Source organism: Ictalurus furcatus, chromosome 8, assembly GCF_023375685.1.
Source record: "Ictalurus furcatus strain D&B chromosome 8, Billie_1.0, whole genome shotgun sequence".
NCBI classification, from domain to species: Eukaryota; Metazoa; Chordata; class Actinopteri; order Siluriformes; family Ictaluridae; genus Ictalurus; species Ictalurus furcatus.
This window is the reverse complement of record NC_071262.1, coordinates 25,340,302-25,359,999: the sequence shown is the minus strand read 5'-3', so window position 1 is coordinate 25,359,999 and position 19,698 is coordinate 25,340,302. Positions and strand designations below refer to the sequence as shown.

General features: G+C 41.3%; 1 protein-coding gene across 1 annotated transcript; it reads left to right on the top strand.

The window, feature by feature from the left end:
- Positions 1-2,846: 2,846 nt before the first annotated feature.
- On the top strand, positions 2,847-16,739 carry reep2 (receptor accessory protein 2). The gene is made up of 8 exons (XM_053631710.1): positions 2,847-3,037; positions 8,564-8,636; positions 10,929-11,005; positions 11,118-11,238; positions 11,348-11,461; positions 11,692-11,824; positions 14,814-14,983; positions 15,401-16,739. Exons 1-8 carry the CDS (start codon positions 3,006-3,008, stop codon positions 15,470-15,472), a joined length of 792 nt encoding a protein of 263 aa, XP_053487685.1. The 5' UTR covers positions 2,847-3,005; the 3' UTR covers positions 15,473-16,739.
- The last annotated feature ends 2,959 nt before the right edge of the window (positions 16,740-19,698 follow it).

Here is a 19,698-nt window from a genome sequence, read left to right as displayed (position 1 = left end):
TGGCTTTTGGATAGCTCTGTATAGAATAAACAGAATAGTTAAGCTGTCCTAGGTCTATATGCCATAATGTATTGTTTCTGCTCCAGTGCCTTTTTAAAAAAAACATTTAAAGAGAAATTAGGTAAAAATGAATCTAACAGAAGTAGTACCCAAATATTTATGTCTAGTATATGCGAAGCAAAGATGTGGAACGAATTATCTGGCTATCTGAACAGCTGAGTCACTGGCTGTCTTTAAACAAAGATTAAAGACCTACCACTTCACCAAGCACTTAAATGACCATTTATGTAATCTATTCATAAAATCCCTTGTGTGTTTTTAATTTCTTCATGTCTTTGTCTCTCTTTGACAGGGTTTTAGCTTGATGGTATTCTCAAACTTTAATCTATTAAAAGTTCTGTTACTTATATAGCGCTTTTTAATCTTGGCGGTTCAAAGCGCTTTATACTGTTTCTCACACACCCCCCCCCACACCAATGACAGCAGAGCTCCATGCAAGGTGCTAGCCTGCCATCAGGAGCAACTTAGGGTTCAGCGTCTTGCCCAAGGATACTTCAGCGTGTGGAGTCACATGGGCCAGGAATCGAACCGCCGACCCTGTGATCAGTGGACAACCCGCTCTACCAGCTGAGCCACAGCCGCCCCAACTACCATTTTAATCTAGCTTGATTTGCTCTTAAATTAATCTGGATATGGGCATCTGCTAAAGACTGTAAATGTATAGTATATAAGGAATAAAATGTACATGGTGTGCTATTATAGGAAAATAAGCAAGGTTCTGTATTCCTCTCAGACCACTGAATACTGTACATTCATAATCAGTAAGCACATTAATCTTGGTTAGGGATATGGTGAAACATCATGTACACACACACACACACCTTCACAACAAAACAAGGGCCAATGTAGCATAACCAATCGACATGTGACAAGGAAACGCACAAGGACAGTAACCTAAGCTCAGGATTAAACTGGAGATCGTCGAACTGTGATGCAGCAACGCAAACCACTTTCATGTAAATTATATTGTTTACTGACTCCCCCACCTGCCCATAGACAACAATTACAAATGCATATTGAGAAAACATGTTTTCTTGTCCTTAGTACAAGGACAGACATTGAATTCAATTCAATTCAATTCAATTTTATTTGTATAGCACTTTTTACAACGGTCATTGTGTCAATGCAGCTTTACAGACACATATAAACACAGCATACAGATTTTAAGCGTGTGAATTTATCCCAATCGAGCGAACCGGTGGCGACGGTGGCGAGGAAAAACTATCTAAGATGTTAAGAGGAAGAAACCTTGAGAGGAACCAGACTCAGAAGGGAACCCGTCCGCATCTACATTTACATTACATTTATTCACTTAGCAGACGCTTTTATCCAAAGCGACTTACAAATGAGAAAAATACAAGCAAATCTGGGTAATTAATAATAATAAAGACATTGAATGTCTTCTTTGTGGTATTCAGACGTGTGTTATAGATACTGTAGAGATTAGCTGATTACTGTGTACTGATTAAACACCTTGATTTTCGAATGCAAAGCCAAAATACAGTATTATTATTATTATTATTATTATTATTATTTACAAAATATGTGCTTATAGTTCTGTCTGTGCTGCCATTTTAACCCTTGTTTATGGTAATAGTAGAAACGAGTTAATAAATACAAGCATCATGGCAGTGTAGAGGGTAGCATTGCTACCCCACTGCTCCTGGTTCTACCCTGAACTTGGTTTACACCTGAACTCAGTCTGTTTGAGGTTTTACGTTTATGAGTTTCCTTAGGGTTTTCTGGTTTCCTCCCTCTCCCAAAAACATGCTGGTAGGTAGATTCGCTACAGTAAACTACCCCGAGTGTGTGGATGTAGTGTGTGCATGCTGCCCTATGCTGGACTGGTGTGCCATCGAGGGTGTATTCCCAGCTCACGTCCAGTGTTCCTGGGATGAATTCCATATCCAATTCCATATCCCTGGCCCGGATAAAGCTCTTACTTACTGAAGATGAATCAATGAGTTAATAAATGTTAATATACTGTATAAAATGCAAAACAAAAACAAAAAAAACCAACCATAACCCCCTTTAATGTTATATCCAGTATATTGGGTTCTGTTGTGTGCATTGTGATACACTACTTAGCCAAATTTTTGTGGACACCCATCAGTTACACCCATATGTCCTTGTTGGACATCCCATTCCAGATTTAGTTCCTCCTTTGCTTTAATCTCCTGGGAAGACTTTCCACTACGACTTTGGAGAAGTAGCTGTGGGGATTCGTGTTCATTCATCCACAAAAGCAAACCACATCTCTGTGAAGCTCACTTTGTGCTTCTGTCATGCTGGAACAGGTTTGGGATTGTCTCCTTAGTTCCAGTGAAGGGAAAATGTAATCCTTCAGCATACAAAGACATCCTAGCCAAATGTGTGCTTCAAACTTTGTGGTAACACTTTGGGGGAACAAGTGCATATAGGTGTGATACTCAGGTGTCCACAAACTTTTGGTCACATAGTGTATCAAAAAATTTTAATCCTTTGATTAATTATTTCATTAATTGATTCAATATTTATTTATACTACTGATATATTTCGATATGTTTTGGACTGACTAGCTCTTACAGCCATGTTGCAGTTTGAAGCTGTTCCTTCACATAAAGGACACATCGATTTAAATGGCTACTGCCCCTTTAAAAATAAGGTTCGATCTCAAATGACTTCCTGTTTTATAACAAGTGCGCTACGCAGCGCGTACAAGCCGTTATCTTACACCCTACATAGTGCACTCCTGTAGGGTACAGAGAGTCGTTTAGGACACAACCAGTCCATATGCTGTGTAGCACATATAGATAGATCTTAGTGAGCAGGCGAGATGTTGGTGTAATGTAAAAAAAAAAAAAGGTAGCCGCGATTGATTTGCGCCAGCGTCGTTTCTGGAGGTGGAAATGGTGGTCATAAGTGATTTCCGGGGATAAGTGAAACATCCAGAAGCGGTCCTCATCATGGTGTCGTGGATTATTTCCAGGATGGTGGTGTGAGTAATGTTATTGCCCTTATTTCTGCTGCCATGTCTAGGCTCTCCTGCATCCTGCCTTGTAATGCCTGAAGCCTTGATTAAATGACAAATATATGCCCACACACACACACACACAAAAGCTAAATAAAAATACTTGTAAAATATCCTTTAGGTATAATGTAGAGGTGTACGTCCTAAAAACGATTAGCTAGAATGCTAATTAACGGGGGGAAAAAATCTGCTTTGCTTGTCATCATGTAAATGGACGAATTCAATTAGCTATCTTTTGTGGATAAGAAAAAAAATACTATGTAATAATAAAAAAAAATTATGTAGTAAATATAAACTGAATATATGAATTAGACAGTATCATTAGCAAAATAAATAGGTTATTTTACTCGAGTAAATAATATATAATAGGCATTAGCTTAATTGAGGCTTGAACAGATTGACCTGTTTATTATACATTGCTTTTAATTTTTTAAATTATTATTTTTTAAATTATCTTAATTGTCTATTAGACTTTGCTATCTTCCTTTAAAATAAATAAATAAATAAATAAATAAACAAACAATTATTGAATGGACATAAGTGGAAGTATTAAACATTATCTTGTCCAATTAAATCAATATGATGGTCACGACCTGCTACGATCTCTCTCTTTTACCATGTAATCATTCATTCATTCATTCATTCATTTATTCATTCGTTCATCTTCAGTAACATCTTTATCCTGGGCAGTGATACGGTGGATCCGGAGTGTATCCCGGGAACGCTGGGTGTGAGGTGGGAATACACACTGGGTGGGACACCGGTTCGTCACAGGGCGTTTCTACTCTGGTCCTGATGACTGGCACATTTTGTGCTCTCATTTCTCTTCTCTGCGCTTCTCACGTTGTGTTTTAGCTCGAAGTGGTTAAGCGGTAATGCGGTTTTCCTCTTGGAGTGAATCTCCGAGATGATCTGGACTATATTCGTATGGTTAAAGTATCGCTGCTTGACCACATTACAGAAAATCTGCCTGGTCACAACTACATTGACGCACCGATCCAAAACGTCCCAGCAGACTTCAAGTGGCTCATGAAGTACCTCGGGCATATCGTAAAAAATAAAACATTAAAAATAATCAATAAGCATGTAAAACGGGCAGCACACCGGCGCAGCAGGAAGTCTCAAGTTAACTCCTCTGTGAGTGCGCTTGTGTATGTTCTCCCCATATGAATCTCTTCCAAGTTCTCCAGTTTCCTCCCACCGCCAAAAAAAATGCTGATGGACTATCATGTATCCACTTCTCACCCAGGGTTCCAGGAATAGGCTCTGGATCCATTGCAACCCTGATTAGGATAAAGCACTTGCATAAGAGGAATAAATAATCATTTAAAAGGCACAAGAAGCTACTAACAATGACCTAGGAATATATTAACACATGTACCGTCATTAAAAATGCTTGCTTCTATAAATACACCGAAGAGCCATAACGTTAAACCCACCTGCCTAATATTGTGTAGGCCCCTCTTGTGTCACCGAAACAGATCTGACCCATTGAGACATGGCCTCCACAAGACCTCTGAAGGTGTGCTGTGGTATCTGGCACCAAGACGTTAGCAGCAGATCCTTTAAGTCCTGTAATTTGCGACGTGGGGCCTCCATGGATCGGAGTTGTTTGTCCAGAACATCCCAGAGACGCTGGATAGGATTGAGATCTGGGGAATTTGGAGGCCGAGGCAACACCTTGAACTCTTTGTCATGTTCCTCAAACCGTTCCTGAACCATTTTTGCAGTGTCGCAGTATCCTGCTGAAAGATACCACTGCAATAAGGGAATACGGTTGCCATGAAGGGGTGTACATGGTCTGCAGCAGTGTTTATGTAGATGGGACATGTCAAAGTAACATCCACATGAATACCAGGACCCAAGGTTTCCCTGCAGAACATTACCCAGAGCATCACACTGCCTCTACCGGCTTACCGTCTTCCCGTAGTGCATCCTGGTGCAATCCCTTCGCCGCACACGCATCCGGCTATCCACATGATGTAAACGAAAACATGATTCATCAGACTACCTTCTTTCATTGCTCCGTGGTCCAGTTCTGATGCTCACTGTAGATACCCATTGTAGATGCTTTCAGTGGTGGACAAGGGTCAGCATGGACACTCGGACCTGTATGTGTTCTGACACCTTTCTGTCATTCCCAGCATGAACTTTTTCAACAGTTTCTGCTGTAGTAGCTCTTCTGTGGGATCGGACCAGACAAGCTAGCCTTCGCTTCCCACGCATATCAGTGAGCCTTGAGCTCTCCTGGCCCTGTCTCCGGTTCACCAGTTGTCCTTCCTTGGACCACTTTTGGTAGGAACTAACCACTGCATACCGGGAACCTGCTGTTTTGTAGATGTTCTGACCCAGTCATCTACACGTCACAATTTGGCACTTGTGAAAGTCGCTCAGGTCCTTATCCTTGCCCATTTTTCCTGCTTCCAACACATCAACTTCGAGAACTGACTGTTCACTTGCTGCCTAATAAATCCCACCCCTTGACAGGTGCCATTGTAATGAGATAATCAATGTTATTCACTTCACCTGCCAGTGGTTTTAATGTTATGACGGATTGGTGTATATACAGTGTTGTGAAAAAGTATTTGCCCTTGATTTCTTCTGCTTTTGTGTATATCTAATACTAAATAGTTTTAGATCTTCAAATGAAATACAATATAAAACAAAGGCAACCCGAGTAAACCCACCATACAGTTTTTATTTATTTATTTATAATTGAAGCAAAAGTAAGTTATCCAACTCCTATCACCCATGTGGAAAACTAATTGCCACCTTAAACTTAAAATCTGGTTGTGCCACCTTTAGCAGCAATTAGTGCAACCAAACGCTTCCGATAACCGGAGATCAGTCTTTCACTTACTTCTAGGACTAGGATTTACTCCTATGCTTTAGATCATTGTCTTGCTGCATAATCCAATTGCACTTGAGTTTCAACTTATGGACTGAAGACCGGACATTCTCCTTTAGGACTTTCTGGTAAAGAGCAGAATTCATGTTTCCTTGATACAAGAGAGGTCTGTAGGTCCTTTGATGTTGTCCTTGGCTCTTTTGTGACTTCCTGCATGAGTCATCGCTGTGCTCTTGGAGGAATTTTGGAAGGTCGGCCACTTCTGGAAAGGTTCATTACCATGCCGAGTTTTTCCATTTGGAGTTAACGGCTCTCATTGTGGTTCTTTGGAGTCCCAGAGCCTTTGAAATAGCTTTGTAACCCTTCCCAGACTGATGTATTTCAGTCACCTTCTTCCTCATCATTTCTGGAATTTCTTTCAATGTTGCCATAGTGTGTTACTGGGTAAGACCTTTAAACCAACTTCATGCTGTTGAAAAAGTTCTATTTAAGTGTTGATTTGATTGAACAAGGTTTGCAGTAATCAGTCCTGGGTGCGTCTAGTCCAGCTGAACCACATTATGAATACAGTTTCATAGATTGAGGGAATTAGTAACTACGGGGGCAAATACATTTTCACACAGGCCCAGTTGGTATTGGATAACTTTTTTGCTTCAATAAATAACATTATCGTTTAAAAGCTGTATTTTGTGTTTACTCGGGTTGCCTTTGTTTTATTTTAGATTTTGTTTTAATTTATGAAACAATTCAGTGTGAACTCTACACAAAACCAGAAGAAATCAGGATGGGGCAAATACTTAACTAGTATTGTGATGCCTTAAATATTGTGATATGAGATTTTTGTCATATTGCTCACCCCTACCAGTTAGCTTCCTGCTAGTAAACTTATTCACTTTAATCACAGGTCTCAGTTAATATCCTCAAATTCTCAGTGGTTCATTTATATTAGTATCCAAACAAACAAATATGAAACAACAGTCATATGTTGTATCACTATCTATAGCTTTACCCAGATAGCTAGCTTAGCTTGCAGGTTCTGAGGCTTTACGTTCTCAGACACCATGTCATCCTGAAATTCACGTGAACCTGGATCCACAGTCACACTGGGAAGACTTTGATTAGTGGAGCACAAAGGACATGAAGGTTCTCTCCTCAGAATCCGACATTAGCCACTGTTGGGTGCCATTACTTTTGAATGTAGATCCATAGATCTTGATCTTTCTATGCTGATTGTTATAGAGTAACACTGAAAGGTGATACAGCCTTCATTGCCTATGCTTAGAGTGATCAATATCTTTTAAACGGAGGTGCTGTAGTCTTGGAGAGGAGCAGCGAAGCATCATGGGAGTGTAAATAGGACAGAGAGCATGTTTTCAGCCACGCACAGTCTCACTGCAGTGGATCAAACCCACTCGTTTGATTCACTGGGAAACACACACAATCTGTGTACACACACACACACACACATACAGCTGACGTGCGGCTTGTTTGCAGTGTGAAGGCGAGGTCTGTGCTGTATTTCAGTGACCTTTGTCCCTGCATTGGGCTTCGGATCCTGTCCCATCAGCACAAAATAGAATCCAGGATGTGTGTGTGTGTGTGTGTGTGTGTGTGTGTGTGTGTGTGTGTGTGTGTGTGCGCGCGCGTGTATGAGAGCACGAGTCTGAATGTGTGGCTCACAGACTGTGTGTCTGCTTCTTTGTGTCTGCTCCCAGCGTAGATCCTTCATGTTCCCATCTCTCACTCTTGCTCTATTAATGATATATTCCTTAACATCGATTTATATATTGTATATGTTTATATTTTGGTTATATGGTGGTCAAGATGCATGAAATAACGATGTTAATAGATACTTTATCTGAGCTGGGAAGGATGAGTGAAGTACTCACTCACTGGGACTGACTGGCACAGAAGCCACGCCTCCTTCTTTTACTGGAACTGACTGGCACAGAGGCCACACCTCCTTTCACTGGGACTGACTGAAACAGAGGCCATGCCTCCTTTACTGGGACTGATAGGCAAAGAGTCCACACCTCGTTCTTTTACTGGGACTGATGGGCAAAGAAGCCACGCCTTTTTCACTGGGACTGACGAACACAGAGGCCACACCTCCTCCTTTCACTAGGAATGATGGTAAGAGGCCACGCCTCCTTCTTTCACTGGGGCTGACAGGAACAGAGGCTACGCCGCCTTCTTTCACTGGGACTGACAGGAACAGAGGCCACGCTGCCTTCTTTCACTGGGACTGATGGGAACAGAGGCCATGCCTCCTTTCACCGGGACTGACTGGAACAGAGGCCACGCCTCCTTTCACTGGGACTGACTGGAACAGAGGCCACGCCTCCTTCTTTCAATGGAACTGACGAGAACATAGGCCACACCACCTCCTTTCACTGGGACTGACTGAAACAGTGGCCACACCTCCTTTCACTGGGACTGACTGGAACAGAGGCCACGCCTCCTCCTTTCATGGGGACTGACTGGAACAGAGGCCACGCCTCATTTTACTTCAAGATGCTTTTTGCTGAAATCTAAGGCATCTAATTCATCTCTGTGATTGTAAGATGAACTGGAATGAGTTTACTGGAACACACAATGTATCTGTCCTGAACAAATGATTAAACATTTCTCTCTCTCTCTATCAGCCTGGCCTTTGGGACCCTTTACCCAGCCTACTCCTCCTATAAGGCAGTCAAGACGAAAAACGTCAAGGAGTATGTGAGTATTCAGAATCCATCCCTCTGTTTGTTTACCAAGCTCATCTGCAGATCTAATGATAAATAATCAATGACTAAGTGCTGTGATGCTTCTTCATGCAAACAGAGTTACTGTTACCACTCTGAATTTATAATATAATATAATGTAATATATAAAAACCTTTTGGTAACCCAGGCACTGATGGCATTTTGAGGCATGGTCACCATACCTCCATTCAAAGAGGCCTTTTGGTGGATTGCAAGTGGCACAGCTGTCTAGAGTTTCACCGTATTATCAGCAGATCATGAGTTCAAGTGAGAGAGAGCCAGGGTAATTGGCTGTAATCCACCCCTACTATTATCCCTCTGTTGATTAGTTTGACACTAGCCAATCATGACATCTCTTCCTAAAAGCACATTCAGCTTGCCCTCTGACATCGTAAGCAGCAGTTCAAAAAGATGTGGCTTTAAAAAAACAAAAACAAAAAACGTTTGCAATGATATTTTCCGATTAGAGGAAGTCATGTGAGCTTAATAATTGTGTGGGAGAAAACTGGCTGGTTCATAATAGGGGTGCATGAGCTGTTCACACCATAATGTGGTGTTGGTTTAGGGCTTGCGGTGTGTTAACAGTGATCAAAATTTCCCTTTGTTGGATCATGATCCATTCCCCAGACGCACTCGTCTGGCATGCCTGTGATTTGTCAAACACTAAAAAGCATATTTAGTGATTGTTGAAACTAACAGTATGGGAAGAGATGATCTGGTGATGAAAATGAACAAATTGTGTGGCTGTAAGTCATAACATGAGCATTTCTTGTGAGACAGTTTAATGATTAGAAGTGTTTGTGGTTCTTTCACATCGCTTAGTCCATTTGCTGAGTCTGAATCAGAGCAAAATCTTGGAATTACCTTTGTGCCAAAAGTATCAAACTTAACTTTTCAAGAAACGAACAAAAATATACAACGAGAAAGAAGAAAAACTGAAAACAATAATGTAACATGGTCTTCAAATGAAGAGCATTCTTTAACTGTTTTCTAAGCTTCGTTTATGAATGCACTGCCAGAGTTTTAGTTTACGTTCGCCATTCTGGCACAAACCTCTCGTGTGGGCGGGGCTTAATAGTGATTTACTCTCATTGGCTAGTGAGATTTGCATCGACAGCTTGAGCGTCCAACTGAGGAGGAGGAGGAGGATGACGCCGCTGCTCCGTGCCGTTCCTGAGAGATAATCTCGAAAAAATAGTCGTATGATTTAGAATATTAATCACAAACTAATATTTTTGACTAATTAATTAATTAATTTCCACTACAAGGTAAAAACACTATAACTATACAGAGAACCGCATCCAGAACGCTCTCCAAACTTCACGACACTGAACTCTCTACTTCCTGGTCAGGGAGCGGTACATGCAAATCTCACTAGCCAATGAGAGTAAATCACCGTTAAGCCTCGCCCACGAGACAGGTTTGTGCTAGGATGGCGAATGTAAACTTTGAAAGCGTAAGCTATAACTCTGCCCCCCCCCCCCCTCCCCTTTTTAGAATAATAATAAAATCATCAAAACTCTGGAGTAACACAAATGGAACTATAGGAGTTATGTAGTGATAAAAAAAATCCCCAATAAATCAAAATAATTTCATATTTTTAGCATCTTCAATGTAGGTGCCGTTTTTTGTCTAGAATTTCCAGAAATGTATTCTTGGCGTTTTCTCACCCGATTTCTTGAGGAATTTCCCCGAGACGCTTTTTAAACAGTATTAAAGGAGTCCACACCGACGCTGGACGCTTATCGGCTGCTTTTCAGAATATTTCGTTCCGAGTCGTCCGTTTAAATAAATATTTTTTTGTAAATAAAATGTTAGTTTTCTAATGAAAGAAATGAACATGTTGGCACGATTGTATTTTTCTCTACAACACCGATTTCAACCGTTTAATCACACAAACATTTAATCAGATCAAAAGGTTTTTAAGATCCTGAGAAACATTTCAGTCGCGCGTCCACAAACTTCTGACCCGTAGTGTACGACTATGGAAAATGCTAAACTTTTACTAAGTGTGTAGAGCATGGATCCGGCGCTAAATAAATAATTGTTTTGTTTAGCGGGGCTGATTCGGAGTTAAATCTCTTTCCCACTAATGTCTGTTTGGAACTGGACCGAGACCACCTCGCTGAGACGCTCTTGGACTGGTGGTTGTAGTCAGACCTGTACTGCACGTCAACTACGACTTGATGCAGGTGATTTGTACGTGATTTTGTGATTTGTACTCTGCCTTGTATGATGCGGTTGTGTATTTGTGTGTGTCCACCAGGTCAAATGGATGATGTACTGGATAGTGTTTGCGCTCTTTACCACGGCGGAGACGATCACGGATATGCTCCTGTCCTGGTCAGTGGCCTTCACACAGACGCAGTGATAGTAGAAGATACGTTTGCAGTGAAGGCATCTGCTCGGTATAGTCTGTATACGTCTGTGATGCTCATATTTGATGCTTCCTCAGGTTTCCTTTTTATTTCGAGCTGAAGATCGCTTTTGTCATCTGGCTGCTGTCACCATACACGAAGGGCTCCAGCGTCCTGTACCGGAAGTTTGTGCACCCTACACTGTCCAACAAAGAAAAGGTCTCGCTCCTCACACCTTAGCTGATCTGTTCGCCATGCACTTCCAGGTTGCTCACAACTGTGTGTGTGTGTGTGTGTGTGTGTGTGTGTGTGTGTGTGTGTGTTGTAGGAGATTGATGAGTATATCGCCCAGGCAAAGGACCGCAGCTATGAGACGATGATGCGCTTTGGGAAGAGGGGGTTGAATATTGCAGCCACAGCAGCAGTGACTGCAGCCGCCAAGGTGAGGAAGAGCACACTGTGGTATCGGAGAGTGCAGTAGTGTGGGTGTGTGTGTGTGTGTGTAGAGTGGAGAGGGTGGGTGGGGTTTGTGCTTAACACATATAATGTCTTGGTGTGTTTATAGTTGTGTACGAGTCCTGACACACTAAGGTACCTGTCAACTATTGGCCAAAGTAAAGCTGACTATCACGTAAGAGTGTGTGTAGTTGTGTGACAGTGTGTGTTGTACAGGGTCAGGGTGTGTTGTCGGAGAAGCTGCGCAGTTTCAGTCTGCAGGATCTGACGCTCATTCAGAACGAGGAAGAGCTGCTGGATGATGACACACACACTGCTGCTACACTGCCCCGCGCTAAAACACGTACAGGTACACACACACACGCACACGAACTCTCTGTCTCTCTTATCTTATCTTGTAAAATGTTTAATATCACGAATACCGAAGAAGCAAACACTTTTCCGCTGTGCCATTTGGGAAACACTTACACGCTCGGATCTATAAATAACTCTATTTTACTCATTTGAAATGATTCATTTAATTGCGATATCGAAGCGCACACGTCGGCCCGGTCTAAATCGTTATTTATGATTGTTGTCAGGCATGTTTTGTTTAAAATACTGCAACACTGTTTACTGTATTTGCAACGGAGCGTGCATTAAAATGCGATATTGTAGATATAAAGCAGGTGTTTACATAACCACATAACACCTCTGAATTCCTGTTCAAGTGGAACTCGATGTAGTCTTCTCTTGTTTAGGCCATCCAGCTCAGGATTGAAAATATGCATTTCTTGTAGATGCTTTTCTGCTCACCTCGGGTGTAAAGAGAGGTTATTTGAGTTACTGTAGCGTTCCTGTCAGCTCAAACCATGCTGCCTATTGTCCTCTGACTTCTCTCATCAACAAGGCATTTCCACCTGTGGAACTGCTGTTCGTTGGATGGATTTTTTTTTTGTGTTTGTGTAAACTTTACAGACTGTTGTGTGTGTGTGTGTGTGTGAAAATCCCAGACGATCAGCCTTTTTCTGAAATGCTCAAACCGGCCCGTTTGGCACCAGCAACCATGCCGCAGTCAGTCACTGAGGTGACGTTTGTTCCACTGTGAACATTATCCGAATGTCTTGGACTGTATCTGTGTGCATTGTATGAACGTGCAGGGGTTGAGGTGTTCCTAATAAAGAGGCTGGTGAGTGTAAATCCATAATTAAATACATAAAAAGTTAGATGTATATCTTAACAGCCCTTTCATACTGGTACAACACAATCCGCAAAAGATTTATATACTGGTTCAGTTTTCAAGTCTTTTTTTTTTTTTTTTTTTGCTTTTGAAATTGTTTTTTTAAATTATTTTATTAAACCTGCTCGGAGTGGAGTGTGTAGCGTGAGGATGTTTTACAGCATGAGTAAGACCTGCTGATTCACTGAGTGGAGCTCGGCAAGGCAGCCATTGTCCGAGCTCGTCGTCTTTATACTGCTGCTGATGTGACCAGCATGTGATTATAGAGAGAGCGAGAGAGCGAGAGGCAGACAAAAGGTTGGGCCGGTCATGTGCTCTGGCAGTGCTGAGGAGGGGAAAACAGGATTTTGCTGTTGAAGTCAGATTCATTTAAAAGGTTTATGACTGTTTATAATCTGCGATAGTTTCCTTTCAACCAAATCGTGCACTCATAAGGTTTTAAACTTTGAGGTTAGAGTTCTAATGAGATCAGTGACTCTTCTGTTCAGCCTGCAGCACAACGTGACAAGGCTGCATTCACGAGCAGTTAATGCGACCCATTTCAATGGCTGTTTTGTGAATCTGTTGTATGGCGAACTGAATATCTGTCCACTGTGGAGAAAAAACAACAAAAGGGCGAGACAAAAAGAGTTGGCTAAACTTTAGTATGCTATATGATGAGCATCATTTGGGACACTAGAGTCATGTGACACGTTCAAGTGTCATACATGTGGAGCAATAATGTGTTGGTCCAGACCCTCTTTAGAACTAATTTTGGAACAGGAGTTTAATGTGAATATCGTAATGCCTGAAATAATATGCGTGAATATTAAAGTTTATGTTCTGTATCAAGTATTAGGGTGCTACAGCCAGTTATGAATGAGTGAGTGTTGTAATGAGAGTGAAAAATAAGTGTGTTAATTTGTTTTAATAAAATGATCAAGACAACGAATTCAACTGAGCAAACAAACTCGTACACACAGTTACTGCCAGTGTTACTAACTTCACCGCAGATTTCCAGATGTTAGTTTGATTATGAAAGCCATCCAAGGCCTTTGTAATTCAGTGCCTGTCAGTTGTACTGAAGGAGGTGTGGCCTCAGTGTCTGTCAGTCCTAGTGAAGGAGGTGTGGCTTCAGTGTCAGTCCTAGTGAAGGTGTGGCCTCAGTGTCTCAGTCCTAGTGAAAGAGGTGTGGCCTCAGTGTCTGTCCTAGTGAAAGAGGTGAGGCCTCAGTGTCTGTCCTAGTGAAAAAGGTGTGGCCTCAGTGTCTGTCCTCGTGAAGGAGGTGTGGCCTTAGCGGCTCAGTCCGAGTGAAGGAGGTGTGGCCTCAGGGCCTGTCAGTCCTAATGAAGGAGGTGTGGCCTCGTGTCTGTCCTAGTGAAGGAGGTGTGGCCTCAGTGTCTGTCCTAGGGAAGGAGGTGTGGCCTCAGGGCCTGTCAGTCCTTATGAAGGAGGTGTGGCCTTAGGGCCTGTCAGTTGTACTGAAGGAGGTGTGGCCTCAGTGTCAGTCCTAGTGAAGGAGGTGTGGCCTTAGTGTCTGTCAGTCCTAGTGCAACCTAATTCTTTCTAAATGTAATGTTCCAGTTAATTCTGTCAGCCACATTTTAAGAGTTAGAACTTCCTTTTTCTTCCTTTTTCTTTTTGGCAGAAATGATCCCATACGCAACAATTAAAATCTTCAGAAACCCCAAATATACTTAATATAGGATCTGGTTCAAAACGCATGTCAGACGCATCCGAAAAGACACTCGGTGACACTTCTGGAAATATTTTCTTCAGTTTACACAGAATAATGAAGCCAGTGAAGCAGAGAATAAGACCATGCCTGGCATTAATGGAACACCTGTGCACAAGTTCAAGACTGTGTTCCTATATTTCCATAGGGATTTCAGTGATTTAAATGACTACTCATCTAAACTCACTGCCATTACATTGAGTCTATATTCTTAACCCGTAGCACTGCACAGTTAATATTGGTAACATTTATGTACAATGTGTAGAAAGACATATGATGTAATTAGGATGTGTTGCATTGAATCAGAGTTGTAGACACCCACTGAAAGAACTGAGATGAAAGTGCCAGTATTTGAGCGAATGTTAGTCGAAGTCTGATGAGTGAGTATGCGTATGTTCTGCTTAGTGCGGGCCACAGTCATACCGGCAGACAGCGAATCACAGCTCGGTTCCCGGTCTGACACCGACCAATCAGATAGCAGGGTGGAGCACTCTGATGAGGACATCGCTGATAAAGTGCCCAAGCGAACGGCCAGCATGAGAGCAGCGAAGAAACTGACCCCTGCTAAGACAGAGGTACCAGTAAACACAAACATGGAGACGAACCAACACACACGCACACACACACACACACACACACACACACATAATGGTGGAAAATTGCAGCCAGTTTTTGACTTTTGTAGTTGTTAAACTGTGGAGTCACTGCTGCAGGGAAATCTGCCAACCAACCCTGCGCTCTTAGTTATAATATTCCTCTCTCTCTCTCTCTCTCTCTCGTGCTCTCTCTCGCGCTCTCTCTCGCTCTCTTTCTTCACTTCTTCTTTTTCCACTTCACTGAAACATGCTGTATTAAATGTACACATTTAAGACTATAGATACGTGTGTGTGTGTGTGTGTGTGTGTTGCCATTTTTTTTTTTTTTTTTAACAATTTCTCCTTTTTTCCTTCTCGTTCTCTTTTTTTTTTCCTCTTGTAATGTTTCTCCTCCAGACAGTTAAAGTAGTGAAGAAGCAGCCAAAGAAGAAGAGCACCACCAGCAATAATGCAGAGACGCCACCTTGAGATCCCAGCCAAGGCCACACATACACTCGCACACACTAATACGTTTGGAGATAGACACACACACTGTCTCACTCACACTCAGCAAGGTCGTTGTTGCTTATTATAGATAGTTTTTCAGCTTCTGTATTTGTGTGTGTGTGTGTGTGCGCGCGTGTGTGTGCAGAATACCCATAACGTCCTCTGTAGGCCTAACTCTTACTGATGTCCCTCTAAGTATCCGTACACATTTCATCCACTTCCTCACAGCTCCGCTATGTTTTAGGACATCAAGTCTTCCCGTCACTGTTCCTTTTTTAAGCATGTAGGACATACCGCACGGGACTTGCAGCTTGCAGACGGGAAAAAAACCCATAGTGTGAAAGATGGAAGGATGGACTCTCAGCCTATTGGCTTAGCTTTCAGAGTTGAGTATGTGGTGGATTTCAGGGCTGCATGCACAGCTCTGTCTTCACTCCACACCACAGGATATTAATCACCATCGGCTCTGAAAGATTTATGCTTGGGGAGAGGTTCCTTTTCTCCAAAAACATTCTTGCTGTTAATGAGGGCTTTATTGGAACTGCTGCTGGAAACAGTCAGGCTTCACTTCATGTCTGTCTTCTGACTGAAAAACAAAAGCCACCTCATTGGGTTTATATTTCCATTATAATAAGTAGAATGATTAAGGCTTATAATAGACATGCAGAATAGGCACAGCAATATGTCACGATGACAGAGCACATCCCAATCCCATGTTTTCTGTTTTGGATACGATGCCACTATTAATTGGCATCTGAGCCTGAACTCATCATAAAGGTCCTCACGTCCTATTCCAGTCTCTCCAAGCTTTTGTTGCAGGGTTATCCATGTATTGATCCCCAGATTCAGGCCTGTATCAGAACTTATACCAGTGCTCGGTATGTTGAGCTCCGCTCAGATCGTTGCGTCCCTAATGACTGTACTTGAGGTTTTCACGTCTCATGATCTCAGTGTCTCAGTCTTTAGTTTTGCTGAGGTTAAGATTGGAACAAATGCATCACGAGCAAAACAGCTGTATGACCATATAAAACATATAAGTGTAATATTAGTACGACGGACATAAATGGAGATACGGATAGAGGATACGAAGACATAAAGATGCATAGGGACACTCAGACAGAGAGACAGACCCCGACAGACCGAGATGGAGACATACAGAGACATACTGAGCGATATACTGACACACACAGACAGACGGAGGCACACACACTGACAGAGAAACACAAGGGACAGGGACAGACAGGGACAGTCAGAGACACACAAGGGGCAGATGCAGAGAGACACAGAGACCGACACACGTAGACTGACAGAGACCCGTAGATGACACACAGAGATGCTCAGGCAGACAGAAACACATACAGACACACACACGACTGTATGCAAACAATTTTAGTAATGAGTTTGATTTAAAAAGAAACAATCTTCTCAGCTACTCTGAGTAATGATGGAGTCGATCAGTACTACACTTTTCTGAGAGTATGATGCGTATCCTGGCCTGGTTTATCCTGATATCGGTATCGTATTGTCAGATCGTTCGGTTCGCTCCTACCGCACACGATCAGAAGACACTCAGCCTGTATGTCGTGGCAGCAGGTAAATACTGTCACGTTTGATTTGCGGATAAAAGCATGTGTTTACATATTAAAATATGGCCTTTTAGCTGTTTTATTTCTTTTATTGGAAGTGTGAGTTTGACCGTGTGTGACTCAATTCTGTGTAGAATCGAGTTCTGTGGAAATATTTAATCAGATGTAGGACAGTTTACAGCATGCCGTGAGTTGTTAGGCGTTAGGTTTTTTGTTTGTGTGTGGTTTTTTTGGTGATATAATGGAATTAATGGAAACAGCACTGCTGAAGGTTAAGTAAAAGATCCGGATCTGGAGCCTGTAGGTCACACGGTCCTGCTCGCTGGGGTTGTGTTTGATGCATTGGACCATGATGAACATGAATCTATTTATTTTTTCTCCTTAATAGTCTTGTATATTTTCCAAAGTCACCCTTTGGCTGATTAATTGTTAGGAGTAAAGGAAAGAAACGGTGTCTGTCTGCTGATGTTTTTCTGCAGTACAGCCCTTGACAGCGAGTTTCTTTGCCTCTATTTTAAATGGCATGTGAATTCGCCACAGGCAGGATTCTGTCAAGTCAGCTTGAGAGCTGATGCCTAAATGTAGATGAGGATCTGTTTTGCCTCTTAGCAGACGGTGTAGATACTGATTTCGGATCAGTTGTGTTATATCAGCCTCCAGCTGTGATGTCAGGATCGATTAGGTTTTGAGTCGAGTAACCGGGTCATGCAGCTTCTACACAGAACCAAAAGGGGGCGCCAAAGTTCCACTGAAATAAAAACAGAAACCCAGGCGGCTCTGAAAGTCATAATTTAGAATAATTTATTACCTATTATTAGCTGGTTTGACTTGTAACTTGAATTGTTTTGAGTTCATTCCGAACTTACTATAATTCATTTCAACGTTCGTCCACCTAATGTGGTCTCTAGGAATATAAAACAAATTTCTCGCTCTAATCAATCTAGCCATGTTATCATTGTACATATTGAATACTTGGCGTACATTAAGTTAAATCTGTACTGGAATTTAATTTTTTTTCTTAATGTATATTATTATATGCATCTGAGGGCAGTTAAATATTTAGGGCCTCAGCTGGACACACTACTGAAGAAATATAAATGTAAATATTAGTATACTTTTGACTGTACAGAATGAGCTTGCTTGCCTTACTCTCTTTAATGGTGTTCTTTTTTTTTCCTCCCGTTTTCATCATCTCTGATTATTTCTCGCTTTTATCTTAGGAAAGGTGTTAAAAAAAAAAAAAAAAAAAAAAAAAAGCACCTTGTGAGTGTTGTAAATATTGCTCGACTGTTTTTAATTTGCATCCGTTCTCATTTCTTTTGTTAACTCGAGATTATAAGGAAAAATGTGAAGTTATTTTGAGAAAACACCCTGACGCATGGCTTCTCTGGCATTTTCTTTTTCCATCAGCTAATTCGCATGTGGTTCAGAGAAGCTCCGCGTTAAAGAAACAATACATTTGTTCTGCATTCTGCCACTCCTTCTTCTCTCATTTTAAATTGACTTATTAAAAATAGTGTTCACGGTATTATAATGGCACTTCGTTTCACATTCAGATATTGTCTTCTTTCTTTAGGGAATATTTCCTGCATTATGTTCACCATCAGTATTCATGTGCATAGGACTTTAAATAGTGAGACAATATTTAGCACTAATATATTGTTTGTGCCGATCGTCAGTACTCCACTATAATAAGAATGAGGTGGAAATGGTAATGTGGAAGAATTGCTGCTCTGTACTGAAATAAAATCATTAAAGCACTCGTGTGGCTTCTTTCTTAACTGCTTTTGATTTTATTAACTGAAAGAACTGAGGGGAACTTGTATGTAGATAATTGTATAGTTTCACGTAAACTGCAATTAATTTGTATCTATACTTAAAGGAAAAATCCACGCTGAATGAATCACATATTAATCTTTAATTAACACCTTAAATAATGACCTTCAATGATAGCCAAGATTTATTTTGTAGTGAAAATGTAAGTTGACTTTTTTTTTTTTTTTTTTTTTTTTTAGTTTAAACTTCTGTCAGTCTACATTACCCACAATGCTGTTCAACTACCTTCTGGTAGTGTTGCCAGTGGGATTTATGCTACAAGCCTTTATAAGTTCCCAGTCGATTATCCCAGAGTTCTGATCGAAACGCAAATTTGTATGGCTAGTCTCCAAATTTGCTAAACATATAAAGAAGATCTATGTTAAATATTTCTGCAAGATTAGTGAAGAGAGATGTGAACATAATCTCTCTCTCTCTCTCTCTCTCTCTCTCTCTCTCTCTCTCTCTCTATCTCTCTCAGTGGTTTTATATCCTAATAAAATTTGTCTCAATTCAATGGAATTACAGATATAATGACTGACGGTCATAATTAGGAGTTAATTAGGAGCACTTCTGTGGATGTATTTAAGGGCCTACCTTTAGATGTAGGTTATTATTGCCCTTGATATGATGGGAAAAGCCATGGAACTAACTGTCTACCTCCACAAGTCCAGATCTTCCTTAGGAGAAACATCTGAAGGTACCACAAGCATCGGTACAAACCATTGTATACCAATATAAAACTCTTAGGGTGAAGGGGTTTGAGGCATCAGGTACTCAATATGTACATCCACCATAAAGAGAGTC

What these genes read in the sequence shown, in the direction of transcription:
- reep2 (XM_053631710.1), top strand. Translation starts at nt 3,006, where the DNA reads ATGGTGTCGTGGATTATTTCCAGGATGGTGGT. An exon ending in CGAAAAACGTCAAGGAGTAT is followed by an intron (nt 8,637 to 10,928) that starts GTGAGTATTCAG and finishes TGTGTCCACCAG; the next exon opens with GTCAAATGGATGATGTACTG. An exon ending in ACGGATATGCTCCTGTCCTG is followed by an intron (nt 11,006 to 11,117) that starts GTCAGTGGCCTT and finishes ATGCTTCCTCAG; the next exon opens with GTTTCCTTTTTATTTCGAGC.